The sequence below is a fragment of the Oryctolagus cuniculus genome, chromosome 13, assembly GCF_964237555.1.
Source record: "Oryctolagus cuniculus chromosome 13, mOryCun1.1, whole genome shotgun sequence".
NCBI lineage: Eukaryota > Metazoa > Chordata > Mammalia > Lagomorpha > Leporidae > Oryctolagus > Oryctolagus cuniculus.
The window spans coordinates 29,322,926-29,340,419 of NC_091444.1; the positions used below are offsets into that span (position 1 = coordinate 29,322,926).

Below are 17,494 nucleotides of genomic sequence, written 5' to 3' on the forward strand. Positions count from 1 at the left end.
GAATATACATTTATAATAGTTACATCTTCCTATTGAATTGATTCCTTAATGATTACATGGTGTCCTTTTTTGTCACTTTTGACAGTTTTTGTGTTAAAGTCTATTTTGTCTGATCTTAGGATAGCTATGCCAGCTGTTTCTTTGTTTTCTGTTAGCATGGAATATCTTTTTCCATCCTCTCACTTTCGTTCTGTGTGCATCTTTGTTGGTGAGATGTGTCTCTTGTAGGCAGCAAATAGATGGGTTTTGTTTTTTAATCCATTCTTCAGTCTCTGTCTTTTAACTGGAGTGTTGAGGCCATTTACTTTCAACATGATTATTGATAAGTAATGACTTTTCCCTGCCAATTTTCCATGAATATCTCTATTTTTTACTTTGGATTTCATTTGTACTTTTACTGGTAGATTTTCTTCCTTTACCTTCCTTTGTAGTAATGACCATATTTCTGTGTCTCCTGTTTCTATGTGCAGCACATCCTTAAGCATCTTCTGCAGGGCTGGACTGGTGACAACAAATTCTTTCAGCTTATGTTTTTCATGGAAGGTCTTTATTTCACCTTTGTTCATAAATTAGAGATTTGCAGAGTATAGTATTCTGGGTTGACAGTTTTTTTTCTCTTAAGACTTGGAGTATATCTCACCATTCTCTCCTAGCCTGAAGGGTTTCTGATGAGAAGTCTGCTGTGAGTCTAGTTGGAGATCCTCTGAAAGTAATCTGGCATTTCTCTTGTGCACATTTTAGAATCCTTTCTTATGTTTTACTGCGGAGAGTTTGATTACAATATGTCATGGTGAAGATTTTTTTCTGGTCATGTCTATTAGCAGTTCTATGTTCTTCCTGTACTTGGTTGTCCCCTGCTTTCTCTAAATTGGGGAAATTTTCTGTTATTATTTCACTAAAAAGGCTTTCTCATCCTTTCTCTCTTTCCACACCTTCATTAATCCTAGAACCCGTATGTGGGGTCATTTGATAGTTTCCTGTAGGTTCCCAACAATATTTTTTAGTTTTCTAATTTCTTATTGTGTTCAGTCTGACTGTATATTTTCCTGTGCTTTGTCTTCAAATTGGATATTTTTTCTTCTGCTTCACTGATTCTGTTGTTAAGGCTTTCCACTGCATTTTTTATTTGTTCTATTAAATCTTCATTTCCAAGATTTAATTTTGATTTGTCTTTAGGATCTCAATTTCATGGGAGATATTTTCTTTCATGTCATGCACGGATTTCATTAGTTTGTGCACTTTCTTTTGATTCCTTCCATGTAATCCTATGATCAATTTTTTGAATTCCATTTCTGGCATTCCTTCAATTTCATCATCTTCACAATCTAGTTTTGAAGTTTTGTGTTTTTTTGGGGGGGGCATCGTATTGTCTTCCTTATCCTTGTTTCTTGAATTGATGTGTTTGTTGTTTGGCATTTGTAGAAATACTCATTCGTTTCTTCTTTGTTTTTTCCCTGTGGTGGCTTTTCTCTTTATATATGCCTGTGCAGATTAGTGGAGCCTATGATGTTTTCTGACACTGCTTACATTTTGTGCTGGAGGAGATTACCTCCCTAATTTTTGGCCCTGCATGACTGCAGTTAAAGTGAAATATTTCCAACAACAGAAAAACAATAAATCTTGTTAAGAAATAAGCAAAGGGCCGGCGCTGCGGCTCAATAGGCTAATTCTCTGCCCGCGGCGCAGGCACACCGGGTTTTAGTCCTGGTCGGGGCCCCGGATTCTGTCCCAGTTGCCCCTCTTCCAGTCCAGCTCTCTGCTGTGGCCCGGGAGTGCAGTGGAGGATGGCCCAAGTCCTTGGGTCCTGCACCCACATGGGAGACCAGGAGAAGCACCTGACTCCTAGCTTTGGATCAGCGTGGTGCACCAGCTGCAGCACACCGGCCGCAGCAGCCATTGGAGGGTGAACCAATGGCAAAGGGAGACCTTTCTCTCTGTCTCTCTCACTGTCCACTCTGTCAAAAAAAAAAAAAAAAAAAAATGAGCAAAGGACCTCCATAGATGGTTCTCAAAAGAAGAATTACAAATTGCCAGCAAACAAATGAAAAAATGCTCAGTTTCTCTAGCTGTCATGGAAGTGCAAATCAATGAGATACCACCTCACCCTATCTTAATGGTTAATATCCAAAAGACAGAGCAACAAATGCTGGTGAGGATTTGGAGAAATGGGAACTTTTGTACACTGTGGTGGGAATGTAAATTAGCATAGCCACTGGGGAAAACAGTATGGAGATTTCTTTAAATGCTAGAAATAAAACTGCCATATTATCTAGCAATCCTGCTATTGGGTATATGCTCAATATTTCTTGTATCAAAGAGATATCTGCTCCACCCTGTTTATGGTTAGCTCTTGTTCACAGTAATCAAAATATGGAACCAAAAAGGTAAATGAATAAAGAAAATGTACATACATTCTGAATGTTACCCAGCTATAAAAAAGAATGAAGTTTTATCATTTGCAGAAAAATGGTTGAAAATGGAGGACATGATATTAAGTTAAATAAGGCAGACACAGAAAAACAAATACTGTAACTTCTCCCTTATATGTGGGAGCTAAAAAAGTAATAACAATAATAAACTCCAAGAAAAAAGAAAAAGAAACACTAGTGTGTGTCAATGTTGGTGCAATTGCGGTGTTTTGTCAACTTTTTAAAAAATATTTTATTTATTTATTTGAGAGGCAGAGTTACAGGCAGAGAGGAGGAGAGACAGAGAGAAAGGTCTTTCATCCACAGAAATATGGATTCACTCCCCGTATGGCCACAACGGCTGCAGCTGAGCTGATCTGAAGCAGGGAACCAGAAGCCAGGTACATCTTCTGGGTCTCCCACGTGGGTGCAGGGGCCCAAGCACTTGGGTGATATTCCACTGTCTTCTCAAGCCAAAAGCAGAGAGCTGGATTGAAAGTGGAGCAGCCAGAACAGGAACCAGTGACCATATGGGATGCCAGTGCTACAGGTGACAGCCTAGCCTACTAAGCCACAGTGCTGGCCCCAGTGTTTTGTCAACTTTTGTGACTATTTAAAACTTTACTTTAATGTGAAGTTGAACATCTTTTCGTTTGATTATTGTTGACAGCCCTTGTCCATTTCACTGCTGGATTATTGTCTTTTTACCTTTTTTTTGTTGAAGTCTTTATTTAGTAGATCCATTTAGCCTTTGATTATAATGTAAATTTAACATGTTATCTCAAAGAATAAATAGAATATTAAGTTGGAAAAAAGTGAGGTATTTCAACACCTACTATAGCCCAGTGAACAAATCCTTGCATTTTATTGCAGGTATGACTCACAGGGCATCTAATGTTATATTAACACAGAGATAGCATCAGATGACTTCTGGAGCAGATTCAGCCTGAAAATGCCATTTTTGACCATCAACATAGCTTACATTTGAAAACTCACTTAGTTTCCCCCATTGAAAATTGGAAAATATCTTCAAATAAATTTGGATGCCTGACTTCCCTTGAATGTTTGAAGGTATAATAGTGGCTCTGTGTTCCTATATGGCACTAAGCAAGTAAAGCTGACTGCAATATCTTTTCCACTTTGTACATGTTTGTTATCTGCCTGGGGCTGTAAGCATTGAGATTCTGAACCCTGATTGCCTGCACTGTTCTTTAAATAACATCTCTTATAGATGGGCCTTCAGTCATTTCATAAATATTGAGTTTTATATCTATTATGTATAACATACTATGCTGAGGAACAAGATGACAAGGACTCTTCCTACTTGAAATTTATTTTAGTTTCACAGACAAAGTTATAGTTTGAATGTGTCCCTTTGCATTAAAAAAATGCTGAAGTTCTAAGCCCAGTGTCTCAGAATGTGATCTTACTGGTAAATAGGCTCTTCACTGGGATAATAAAAGCCAGGGTGGGCCCTATTCCAAGATGACTGGTGTACTTTATAATGGGCAAATTTGGACATAGAGGTGGACCACACAGAGGGACAAGGCTGTGAAGGCACAAATAAGATAGTCATGAGACTAAAGTGATGCATCTCCAGATTTTGGAGGGCCAAGGATTGCTGGCACTCCACAGAAGCAGGGAAGCAAAGAAGGATCCGCCCTAACAGCCATCAGAGCGAGCATGGCCAGGCCAACACTCTGATGTCACACCTCCAGCCCTCGGATGGGAGACTGCACGTTTCTGCTGCTTATAGCAACCCAGGACTTTGTTGCTTTGTCACTGCAGGCAGTTTCAACATAACTGTTGGAGCATGTGCTTGAAAATAGTGGTGGTGGGGTAGCGAAGGGAGTTCAGGGTGCTGAGGAAGCTATACCTGGGGTAGCTGAGCTGGTCTTGTTTGTGGATTAGGGGAGGTTTCTGAGAAAGAGGCATTTTGTCTGGGGTCTGAAGGCTGAGTACAAAGTATCTGCTAGTAATGAGGGACACAGGTACAGTCTAGACTGGAGGAACTGGGACATGTGAGGGCTCCTTTGAAAGAAGAAGGAATGGGCTAGAGTGAAGAAACTGGGATGCAGCTGGTGGATGAACCACGCAGAGGAATTGTGGCACTCTAGTGAGGTTGGCCCTGCAGAGCTGTGTGTATGGACTTACTAGCTACCTCATTTTGGGGAATTTGATACACTTCTCTAAGGATAGTCACAGTGCTTACTTCCCTCATATAGTTCTTATGAGGATGAAATGAGATAGTAAGTGAAATGGTAATATGTTCAAATGTGATTTATTTATTTATTTATTCATTTATTTTTGAAAGACAGAAAGAGCTTCAGACACAGAGAGGGATCTCCCATCCTCTGGTTCATTTTCCAAATGCCTGCAATAGTCGGCACTGAGCCAACCTGAAGCGAGGAGCCTAGAACTCAACCTGAGTCTCCCATATGAGTAGCAGGGACTCAAATACTTGAACTATTATTACCTTATGCCTCCCAGTGCATCAACAGGAAGCTGGAATTGGTAGAGGAGCCAGGACTCAAACCCAGGCACTCTGATATGGGATGCGGGCACCTCAAGCAGCATCCTAACCCCCACACCAAATAGCCCCCCAAAGGAAATGGTCTCAAAGGAATGCCTGGCACACAGTAAGCCCTTGATAGATGTTATCCAATGTTCTGATTCCTCTTTGTGTTGTTATTGTTGTCATTGACAGGGCAAGGATATGTAGGAACCTGGGATACTCTTAGATTGCCATCTTTATAGTGAAGGCAATGAAAATGAGTGTATGATTTTAATCAGGGCCAAAAGAGACCAGATTTTATTTTTAAAAGTTTCATATGACTGAGATGGTTAGAGACAAAAGACCCTTGGAGAAGTGACCAAGGAGTGATGGTGGCAATTCCACCTTGATCAATTTGTAGTTTGTGGAGATCACACAACTATCTAACAAATTTAGAAACTTCACAGTAATCCACTTTCTCATATATTTTAGAGTTTGCTTCTAGAACAAATTCATCTTGGAGTGATGTTTGGATTTTTCATCTCAGTTGTTCCATAAATTTAGCAAGTGGCTTCATATCTGTTCATGTAATCATGCACACAAAATGGTAGATGGGAAAGCTAGATTCTATATACAAGCGTTCTTTGAAAGCCTCATGAAAAATACATAGTATGAAAAGACTATGCAATGGATTTCAAAAACATTTACACCAGTTAAACTTATCTTTTAATTCCATTTTCCACAAACTCTTTGAAGTGCCCTCATGTAATACTTAATAAAGTACTAACTGTACCCCAAACACATTAGATGATGAAAGCCATCTATAAACACTGAAAATGCTTTAGTGCTCTCTGGATTTATGATTTGTTTTTACAAAGCATCTTATTTGACATAATTGGTTTCCTTTATATTGGCAGACCTAAAAAATTATCTAGTAAATGCGTTGCCAGCGAAGGATTTACCTGTGAAGTCAGAAGTAGAAAATGTTGGAGTGGAGATATCTTCTAAATGTTCATTTCCTATATTTTACTATGATAATCAGCTTTCAAAGGGGAAAGGAAATCCTGCAGTGGATTTCCTCCATAAATCAAGTAACTTCTAATGTTTTCTGAATTTCTTCTAAGTAAATATCATTTATGAGGATTTCTTTCCTTTACAATGTGCTTGTTAGATCTTTTTTCTGTTGGACAAAACTGTGTATGAGTTTTGGCTTATTTTTCAGAATAAATATTTGTTGTACATATAATGATTAAGGCAAAATGGGTGTTTTAACTTACATGAATTTTCAAAACTAAAAAGAGATTTGGGGTGAGAGATGGATCCAGTGGTTAAGATGACCTGGTCCCATACTGGGGTATCTGGGCTTGATAGCCTCTAGCTCGTGACTCCAGCTTCCGGCTAGCAGACCCTGGGAGGCAGCAGTGCTGGCTCAAGTGATTAGGTTACTATCAGCCACATGGGAGACCTGGACGGAGCCCCCAGGTTCTGGCTTTGGCCTCAGTCCAGGCTCTGCCTTTGTGAGCATTTGGGGAAAGAATCAGTGATGGGAACACCTCTCTCTGTGTCTATCTCTCTGCCTCTCGAACAGAAACGTTTTGGTTTTTGTTTTTGGAAAGAGATTATATTGGTCTAAGAATTATCATTATAAAAAGGAGTCTTGCTTACATCCAAAACACTTAGTTTTCTTCATATTTTTGTGTGTGTTTCTTTTAAATGACTTATAAAAAGTCATTAAAATGATATAGCTGAGTGTTATACATATTAGGGTAACTTTTAGGTTTGTGAAATAAGCCAGCTAATTTTGATGAACCTTGCAAAGTTTTATAGTAAAATGATATGTATTTTATTTTTTGTTTCGTTTTGTTTTTTCCTGGTGGGGTACTTTAACCTGAAACTCTCCCAGTAACTCAAAGATATTTTCCTAATAGATGTGGGCAGAGTTTCATTAGTGTAAGTCTTTCTTCAATATGTGAGTACCATGATGACCAGGATTTGATGTCTTCCCTATCATATATCTCCAATGCATTTAATAAATGCCAGTTTAATGAATAATTAAATATATTTCAAGCATCATAAATGGCATATACCATGTAAGTGGTATTACAAATGAAACATCACAGTTTTGAGCTTGACAGTGACTGAGAGCTGTCAGAGCACATTGAACCTGAATCCTACATCCTGTTCAGTGGTTCTCAGAGGGTGGCATTGCCTGGGAAATTGTTATTCGTGGGAACTCTTGGGCCCACCTCAGACATCATGCAGTAGAAACTCCAGAGGTGGGCTCAGAAAGCTGTATTCTGAAAAGTCTTGCTGGTTCTTCCGATGCCTGTTTAAGTTGGAGACCCTCTGTCCCCACCTCTCTGCTCCCTCCTCCATTTCCCCCACTGATGTCCGACTTCCCCTTTGACTGACACATTCTAATTTTAGGGATATGAATGTTCAATATGAATAAATGCTGGACTTGCCTTCTTATGGTAATTTGCATAGCTCAGGTCTGACTGGCACTTTATAGGCTTACTTGAAATTTGATTCTTAGAGGCTATTTTAATTACTTATTGCTGCATAGCAAATTACCTGAAAATTAAGTAGCTAAAAGCAGAAACTATGACCTCACAGCTTTTGAGGCTCAGGAATCCACGATAAGTTTGTTCGGGAGGTGCTGGCTCAGGGTCTATGAAGGGCTGTGCTCAAAGTGTTCTCCGAAGCTTCAGTCATCTCTAGGCTCGCCTGGGAAAGGATCTGCTTTCAAGCCCACTGAGCTAGCTGCTGGAAGACCTCAGGAGATCCCTTTCCAGGCTTACTTGCATGGGTCATTCTGCAAGGTTTCCTTGTAACAGGGCAACTGGCTTCCATCGGAGGGAGGAAGCTAGAAGAGAACAAGGGAGAACACACCAGAGGAAGGCCACAGTCTTTTTAACCTAATCTGGGGAGGGACATCTCCTCATTGTGCTGTATTCATTAGAAGCAAGTCAGTCCACACTCAAGGGGAGGAAGTAACATAACAGCATGAATACCAGGAGGCAGGAATCACTGGGAGTCAATTAGTGACGTCCAGAAAGCTAGACCACGTTTCATTTTCTCCTCTTCCTTGTGTTGTACTATTTCGGTTGGGGTTCAGAAATCTTAACGCGAACTGGCTTACACTAAAGGAAAATGCACATGATTTCAAGTGCGGTTTGATCACATGTGGTCACTGTACCTGGTCACCTTGGTTCAGTTTACTCTGTGTTGACTCCCTTCTCAGGTGGCTTTTTATCTCCTGTTAGCCCAATAGCCACCAAGGCTTTCAGGTTCAAATGAATGGCACAGAGTAGAAGTCTCTGGTCCCAGAAATCCCGTCACAAGTCCCTTTGGCTGCAGGGGTCACGGGCTCATGAATCAGCTGAGAGGTTGAGGAATCATGACTGTGCCAGCCAAGACCAAGGATGTACTCTCTACCTGCAGTCAGGTTGAGTCCCTCAAGAAACAGTGGCTGTGAGAACCACAGGTAAGGGCCTTGGGAGGGACCATGTCAGACAGGCATTGCACCTGACTGTGGCCTATGCTGTTGTCTGTTCACGAGTCTGCATTCAACCAGGAACTCTGTGAAAATGCCCAGCCCCTCTGTTACCACCCACTCGCCAAATCCAACAGATCACAGTGCCCTGTTGATTGCCACCTTTGTGTTCTCTCTTCTACTCCCAGCAAAGTCACTAGGAGTCTCTCCTCCAGGCTGAAGCCATTTTATCGCAGCTCATTTGTGTGTGTGTGTGTGTGTGTACATACCTTCTGTCTGTTGTCAATGTGTTAACCACAGTAAACTTCAAAAAATATATATATATCTGATGAGACTCCTTTTGTTCTGGAGATTCATCACAGTCCTGTTAATTAAAATCCAGATGCCACAAGACCTGGTCATGCTGCCCGTGCAGCTTGGCCAGGGCTCACCAGCGATCTTCCCTTTCTGCACTCCCCAAATTCTCCCAGCTTCTTCCGTCCACAGTCTTCCTACAAGCTCTTTTCCTTGTTGCCCTGTTGGAAACAGCCTTTCCTTATTGTATGCTTTGCCCTCTCCCACCTTTGCTCATCTTCAGGGCCCTAATTGAATATCGCTTCTGTAGACAAGCCTTCCAAGGTGAAATATTCTCATGGTACCTAGTAACAACTTTCTGAGGCACTTATACCAAGAATTTTGACTTTGCATTTGTTTAACTTTAGACTGTAAGTCAACATTGACAATGACCTTACTAAATGACAATATAGTGACAGTGACCTTACTACAGCTATACATTGCCTGTTTGGTGTTGAGTAAGCACTCCGTAACTGTTTTGATGAGTGCAACTTACTCTTCTTCATCTTATACTTATGGATTTCTGTTACCTAGCAGATTACAAAAATAGTAAAATTCATGGTAGGGTTGGAATATGTTGGCGTGTCTCTTAGGGAGGAGCCTCCTGATGCATGGGGTGAGATAAAATTCTCAATGTGGAATCCTCATTTGCTGTCTCACTCTTTTACAGTCATTTCTTATGAATTCAGTGTATTTTTCCTATTTTGTAGAATGGGAAACTGATGGTCGGAAGGATGAAGTGATAGCTTCAAATTCACCCAGGTCAGAAATGGCAGAGGTAGGATGCTCACAAATGTCTCTTGACTCCGAAATTCCAGATATGTCTGGAATTATGGCAAAAGACACCAGCATGCTAATTTTTAAAATTTTCTTCTTGTCAGTATTGCATTTTGAGAAGGCCAAGGTCAGAGAGTAAAATAAACATGAGAACGAAGTCCTGTAGATTTCATGCTGCTAGTTGAACAACAAAAAATCTGAAAGTACCAGAATGAGGGAAGTGTAGAATTTGAAGGAAGCTAAATCTTTTTATTACACATTTCAGATTTTGCTGTCCATGAAAATAAAGTTGCACATTTCTATTACACATTTGATAGGATTTATGTATATTGAGCAATGTGAGCATAAAATTAAACAGGATAAACCATTCTGTTTCCTTGTTTCTCCTTTTTCTTTTCTTTTTTTTTTTTGTTTCTCCTTTTTCAATGATACACAAACTAGTCTATTTCCTTTTGGTCTCTTACTTCAAACACTGAGTGTGTGTCTGCCATAAGAAGGTTCTTGAAGGGGTAGGAGTATTGAAGAAGGCGCCATAGACAGCTATAGGGGGAAGCAGAGCTAGAGCCAGTGTGGAGACTGCTTCGTTCTTTCAAGTTATTTGTGAGCCTGAATCTTGTGCTTGTTGGAGTGGTTCATGCTAAGTTATAGTTTGGAGTCCTTTTTTAAAAAATCGATTTTAACTTCCCTGTAAAGTACCTCCTTCACCTCCACACCACACGCCCCAAAAACCCTGCATATGAATGATGTTTAATGGAGGACAACTGCCATATATGAATTGTTAGACAAAAGGAGGGAAGATGGCAGTTGAGCCTTAGGGAAGCATGGTTGGACCTGGAGAAAGGGAGGCACCGTGCAAGCAGGCATAAAGACAAGCAGCTGTGTTTGGACTGTGGGTTAATCCTGCACTGTAGCCAGTTTGACTTCAGATCCAGGTGTAGCTACGTTTTCAGAAGAGAGAAAAGAATCACCAAGTTGTTGAACAAAATAGGATAAGCAAAAAGAACAAAATAAAGAATACTCAAAAGTGGGATCATTTTATTAGGAGAACAAAAACCTCTACTGTAGAACGTGATTTTGAACATGGAGAATTTGTCTCATTTCCTCCGTCTGTGGGATACCCTGGTTTCATATACTTGAAAGAGCAGGTGAACAGTGTCAGTTATTTCCTAGCAATCACACATTCATCAGATGTTTATTGAGCACTTATTTAGTATCTGTTTCAAGTTATTACTGATATTATGGAGAATACAGAGGCATGATTTATGCCCTGTAAGTTATGCAATCTAGTTTAAAGAAGTGCAACAAGTGCAAAGATAGGAGAAATACAAGTTGACCTGGGAAGCAAATGGTAAGACACCTGATCAACTAGGATTACCAGAAATTTTCTAGACAGAATAGAGGTCTGAACCTCCTGTGATGATTAGTTTTGTGTATCAATTTGGATAGGCTATGGTGCCCCATTAGTTAACCAAACATTAATTTGAATCTAAACGTTGCTGTGGATATATTTTGTGATTAACATCTACAACATGTTGACTTTTTTTTAAAAAAAAAAGATTTATTTATTTGAAAGGCAGTGTAACAGACACACACACACACACACACACACAGAGACAGAGAGAGAGATGTTTCATCTGCTGGTTCACTCCCCAAATGTCTGCAAGAGCTGAGGCCAGAACAGGATGAAGCCAGGAGCCTGGAACCCAATCTGGATGTCCCACATGGTGGCAGGGCCCACATATTTGAGCCATCATCTGCTGTTTCCTGGGCATATTATCAGGGACCTGGATTGGAAATGGAGTAGCCAGTACTTCAGTGGGCATTCCTATATGGGATGTGGGCATGGCAAGAACCCACTGAGCACACAACAGCTGCCCCTACAATCAGTTGCCTTAAGGAAAAGAGATCACTCCAGAAAATGTGGGTGGGCCTCATCCAACCACTTAGGAAGAAAAAAGATTTCCTGGAAAAGAAATTCTGCCTCCAGACTGAACCACCCCCTCCAGCCCCAGTTTCCAGCCTGCCAGATCTACCCTACAGATTTCAGACTGATCTGCCAGCCCCCATGACTGGGTGAGCCAATTCCTTCAAATACATCTTTTCTATATGCATACATACTTTCTGGTTCTGCTTTTCCAAAGATCTCTATTGGTACAATGCCTCAGCCACGTAGAGTTGGTGGAAAGGCTGGGGACGGGGCTGAGGGAAAGCAGTGGTCCCCAGGAAGGCGCGGGAGGGAAAACAGAAGCAGGATTGTGAGGCATGTTACATTCACAAGTGACCCAGAGACTTTGGAAGGGCTTTAAGTCTGGGAGCCAGAGGATCAGGTTCACATTCTAGAAAGGCTGATTATATTACCACTGAAAGCAGAAGTCCGGAAACCTGTATAAATTCCCGCAGGAAGGGTCTTGGGAAGATTTTATATATAAAACATAGATGGATAGATAGATAATGTGGGGAAAACGTGCTGGATCTACCCTGGATTCCAAGAAGAGAACTTGGCATTTTTTTTTAAATCACATTTTATCGCTGATGGCCACAAGCTGGACAAGGATCCCCGGACTATCCCGTCCATAGCTTTCCCTCGGAAGGTCTCCCTCTTGCTGGGAAAACACTCCTGTCTGGAGGGGCAGCGGTTAGGGTTAGGGAAGATCAACCCCAGGACTGAGGTGGGGGCGGGAAGGTGGAGGTCAGCCAGGGGTGCCCCCTGAGAAAGGGGGAAGGAAGAGAACGTTGACAGATGGCTGGAAGTCCAGGCACGTGGTGTGTTCCGAGAGGATTCGTCTATTTCCAGAGCAGCAGCATCGGGTCCCTGGTTAGCCAGCTCCTCCGGCAGGTTCAGATCCCACACCCGCTGTGGCTGCCCCCAGTGGCCAGTCCCTTAGACTGGGATCTGAATGGAGATGAGGGAGCTGCAGAGCGCCAAGGTCATGCTGAAGTCTGAGGTCACTCACAGACCGCATTTAGCAACTTCTGACTCCCAAAGACCCTAACCAGCGCCCCCCCACTTCCCTCTGCATCCCTACAGGTCTTCACCCCAGCTCCGGGGGCGCGGCCTTTTGCAGATCCGAGCTCCCAATCACCCCAGAAGCTAGGGTGAGGTGCTGGTGACTAGTTAACCTTTCCCTAGGTGTAGACTGGAAGAAGCCAGTGTCCTCACACCACTCCCATTCCAGGAGTCTCGGGCCATGGCGGGCAGGGGGACGCCCACGTGCAGGAATCCGGCGCCCCGTGCACCAGCGCCTGGCCCCCACACCCGCCAGGGGAAGCAGAGGGGCTGGATCCCCTGTGTTTGGGTGCCAGATAGAAATAGAGGAAGTGGGGCGAGGCAGGGCCGGTGGAAGGGACTGGGAGGAGGCAGCAGGTGAGCCGAGGGACTGGGCCCCCAGGCGGCAGGAGGGCTTGGAAACACCCGGGAAGGGAGCGCCACCAGCAGGGGCGCCTCGGGCGAGGGTCGGGCGGAGAGGGTTGTGGGGAGGCGAGCCCGGGGCTGGGGGAGGAGGCGGTGAAGGGGAGGGAGTTGCGCGCGGAGGGCGCGGAGCGGGCGAGGGGTGATAGCCGCGGGCCGGGAACAGGCGCAGCGGCGGGCGGCCGAGCTGCGGGCGCGGAGCGCGTGCCACACCCCCTCCCCGCGGGGGCACGGAGGGCTCAGCTAGGGGAGACGCACAAAGACATGCAAAGAGGGGCTGCGCCAGGCTCGCGCACAAAGACGCCGGGGCGCAAGGCAGCTCGGGCTGCACCGACCGCCCCCGCGCCGGAGCCCGGCCAGCGCGGAGCCCGGGGCCGAGCGCGCAGCTGCAGCAGCGGCGGCGGCGGCGACGGCTGCGGGCCGGCGCGGGACCCGGGTCGCCCGCGCTCTCCGGGTGACCCGGGCCCGGCAGCAGGCGCGCGCGGGGGCGGCGGCGCCGGAGCCCAACTTGGCCTCGGCCTCGCCCTCTGCCCAGCCCGCCGGTGTCCCCTCCTTCCTGCGATTTCGTTTCTTCTCACGCTCCCCCCCACCCCCGCCCGCGTCCAGCCCCGCTCTCCCCACCTTGTAAAACAAAGCCGGGGAAAATGCCTGCCCGTGCAGCTCGGAGCGCGCAGCCGGTCTCTGAATAAGAAGTGAGTACAATGGCGTGTTTGTAAAAAAAAAAAAAAGAAAAAAGAAAAAAAAAAGCTTCAAGTCCATCTTAAAAACAAACCAAAAAAAAAAAAAAAAAAAAAACCCAAACATTTCGGATGCTGCATGCCTCATGCTTCCCAGCGCCTCGCGGGAGAGACCCGGCTATAGAGCAGGAGGTGAGACCCCCGGGCACCCCGCCCTGCCTGTCCCGCCGGGGCTGCGAATGCCCGGCTCGCGGCAGCCAGGCGTTTGCGAACAGCTCCGCTTCCCGTCCGGAGTGTTGGGTCACAGTCCCCGGGTCCTCTCCGGGCCGCTTCTCCCCCTTCTCCCGCCGGCGCTGGGGCTGTGGTCTCTCGCGGATCTGGGTTTGGAACACCTCCGGGGTTGCCGATGGAGGAGGAGGGTCAGCCCTCCGGCGCAGCCGACGGGCAGGTCTCGTGGTGACCCTGGTCACACTTGTTGCCTGTTCCTTGCCTTGGTGGGACACGCGGTGGTGCTGAAAAAAAAAAAAGGCTCGCGTCTCCTGGTGTTCGGTGGTCAGTGGCGGCCAGAGCGAAGACTGATCTATCTAGGTGAGGACGGGAGCCCAGGGTTCTGGGGAGAGGTGCAGTGCGCGGGGAGGTGAGGGGCAGCGACGGGGCCCAGAGAGTGGAAGGGTGGGCTCTGCTCGCCCAGCGCGCGTCGCAGGGCAGAGATGGAGACCCGAGGCTCCGCGTGTTCCAGGAAGAGAAGAGGCTGTGTGAAGCAGTGTTTTTGTTTGCATGTTTCTCCAGCTTCTGCCCGTGCTGTCTGCCAAATGTGCGTTGTGTAGGTATTTCTGCTAATTAAAAAATACAGCTTTTAAAAAATGAAACTCCCTTGGGAAATTATTCGCTTTTTAACAGACACATGCACACCCAACCTTTAAAAAAAAAAGGAAAAAAAAATCTGCCCTCTTTCTCCCAAGGCAGTGACAAGGTCTTAGTGGGCTTTCGAGTGGGCTTTGGTAGCATCAATGTAAACAGCCATGGTGACTTCCACTTGGCTCGGCGGAAAGCACTGATAGGAGACATCGGGAATTGAGAGCACCGATTGTTGATTGCAGAGGCTTGTGAGGCTTCCTGTGGGGACAGACTGTGGAGCTGCTGTGTGGCTTTCTGTTATTTTTATTCCAGAAAATGGCTAAATTGGAGATTATGACTTATTTTTCACTGGGACTAAGTGGCTTGGGGCAGGGGGTGGCACGTGTGCATGAGGACAGTGCTTTTAGCTGTTATCAGCACTTCTGTTGGAAAAGTGTTTTTTTTTTTTTAATGAAAACACTAAACATAGCCCGTGCTAATTTCGAGTAAATTGCTATAATCGATGTTTTAAAAGTGTCTGGTAGCTGCTGGCTTTATTGAGAACAGGTGAATATAAGCGCAGGGAAACGTGTGTATACCTGTATGCAATAGGTTGAACCTTCGGGGATTTCTGTAATGAGCTATGCGGACTCTCTCCTCACAGCTCTGATTTCGTCTCCTCGGTCAGAGCCATTCTGAGCTTTGCTGTTGAGGAGCCGCTGTCCTCTGCCATCATTTCACAACACTACTTGGGTCTAAGGCTTCAAATAGCTTTGTTTGCAAAGCTTCTTTCTGATGGCAACTGAGTATGTATTTTATGAGCTCAAAGGATGGTACTCTGCATTTAACACCCAGTGTTGGACAAGAGAGCCAGGGGAGAGCCCTGTGAACACTGGCACCCTCCATCAGCTTCTGCTCCTCAAGTGATTTCAGGTGCCTGTAGGAATTTTGGTTGGGATTCTGTGGAGATTTCTTATATGCTTACCTCAAAGTGTGATGTAGGTAAGGTTATCACGGTCTACAAAGCTATCTTATTTACATAGCAGCAGCTTTTCTTCTGTCTCCAATGATGTTGAGCTTTAAACTGATTATTCTGTTTTAAGTGGATGGCTTTTTGAAACCTCATTTTTTTTTTTTTTTAGCCATTCTAGTAACCCTTTCTGTTCTGTGTTGTCTTTCCAATCACATGTTCTTAGTAGATAGATGGCTTATTTTGCACCTTAGGACGTGGAAGTGTAGTGTCTCTTGTATTTTCTAAAAAGAGATCCATTAATGATATTTTTGAAGAGCTAAGGTAAATAATGAATGGGTTTACCGTCACCTCCGAGTGCGTGGGAACTTGTAAGAGAACACATAAATCCACTCTAATGGAACATTAGCTGTGTTCAGACCACGTAGGGTCTTAGGTGTGAGCCAAGGTTTTCGTGTTCTTTTTTCTTGGTATTGCTCTCTGTAGAAATAAAAGGAGCTATCTCTTCTTGGCTGTACCTGTTACTTTGCCACAGTGGCTAACACGTTCTACAACCATATTTCAAGAAGTTCGTGGAAAATGTAATTAAAGTATATTTATTTCGGTGCAAATTTTCTTTCAGAATGCATAATATATATATTTCCATGAACTTTTTGAAGATTACTTGTACTCTGTAAACATGTTAGAGATTGAATAACAATGAGAAAGCTTCGTTATGATCCCACTGAGGACAGGCACAAAGAAATGATTGGACTATTTTGTGGCTTATTTGTTCCATGTTTTTGAAAAGATTATGAATAATTTCTTTCGAGTAACAACAGATCATGAATTCTCTTGTAATACAATTTATTACAATAAATTTTAAAACAAAAATAGAGAATGTTCTTTATACTGAAATTCTTTATACTGGAAATTCTTGAGACTGGGAGAACCCAGGAGCCTTCTTCATGAATATTCAAAAACCTGGCTAAGAACCATCAACTCCTAGGGGTTCAGTATATCTTTGTTGACCCGCCTCATGGAGAGACATAAATTTAGAAAGTAATAAGGTAGCCCTCAGGCATATTCCTTTTCTGTTTTTCTCTGGAAGTTCTTTTTTTAAGTTTCTTGGTCTGACTCCTGTTTTTCTCCTCCCACCTGCAGCTCCCAGAGCCGCAGAGAGCAGAGGTCAAGCCCCGTTCCTTGGAGCCCTTGTGTATATATGGTCTGGCTGAGCTCCTGGGAGAGCACTTCTGGTGAGGTCCTTGAGCTTGGACCAGGAGAGCAGGTGGAGCTCAGGCAACCTTGGCAGAGCCCTTCCAGAAGCAGCGCAGCCAATTCCCCTCTCTCACCTCCTCCAGCCTAACCCTCATTCTCTGTTGTTGCCAGTGGCGGCACCTGACTTGCTGGATCCTAAATCTGCCGCTCAGAACTCCAAACCAAGGCTCTCATTTTCCACGAAACCCACAGTGCTTGCTTCGCGGGTGGAGAGCGACACGGCCATCAATGTTATGAAATGGAAGACGGTCTCCACGATTTTCCTGGTGGTCGTCCTCTATCTGATCATCGGAGCCACTGTGTTCAAGGCGCTGGAGCAGCCTCATGAGATTTCACAGAGGGCCACCATCGTGATCCAGAAGCAAACATTCATATCCCAGCACGCGTGCGTCAATTCCACCGAGCTGGACGAGCTCATCCAGGTAACAGCCAGGGAGGAGATGCTGTGCTGTCTCCTCCCAGGGGACGTGGAGACAGAGTAGGAAGGGACATCTCATAGCCAGTGTGGTCTGGAGGTGCTGGGCACCACCCTGGTTCACTTGTGCTCCAGGGCAGCCATCCCCTCCTCTGTTTCTTCCTCTCCTGCCTACTCTTCCTCCCTCTTATATTTTGCTGCTCCTTTGCTTCTCCCTCCCACTGCTCCTTCTCATCCTCTCCCTCTCTTGTTCATCTGTGTGAATAGTTTTTTCTGTTTGTCTTGCTTTCTTCCCTGTTCGCGGTCTTAAAACTGCCAGTGGACACCCTGGACATGGAGTGATTGTGTTCCATGCTTGAGATGATCATTGCCGACGGAGAAGAAAATGAAAGGAAAACTCAAGATGGAAAAGTAGTCTTGG

The 17,494-nt window shown here is 44.5% G+C and overlaps 1 protein-coding gene across 6 annotated transcripts in view; it reads left to right on the forward strand.

Moving 5' to 3' along the window:
• The window catches only part of KCNK2 (potassium two pore domain channel subfamily K member 2), a 220,850-nt gene that overhangs the window by 62,542 nt on the left and 140,814 nt on the right, over nucleotides 1-17,494 (forward strand). The window contains exons 1-2 of one of the 6 annotated variants that reach the window (XM_070055316.1): nucleotides 12,769-12,872; nucleotides 16,770-17,080. In XM_070055316.1, coding sequence (XP_069911417.1) covers nucleotides 16,892-17,080 — 189 coding nt within the window. In that variant the 5' untranslated portion in view covers nucleotides 12,769-12,872; nucleotides 16,770-16,891. Of the gene's footprint in view, nucleotides 1-12,768; nucleotides 12,873-13,379; nucleotides 13,610-13,629; nucleotides 14,183-15,099; nucleotides 15,434-16,769; nucleotides 17,081-17,494 lie in introns of those variants that run through there. The other 5 variants (XM_008268431.4, XM_002717510.5, XM_051820560.2 and 2 more) reach the window with 5 other exon arrangements.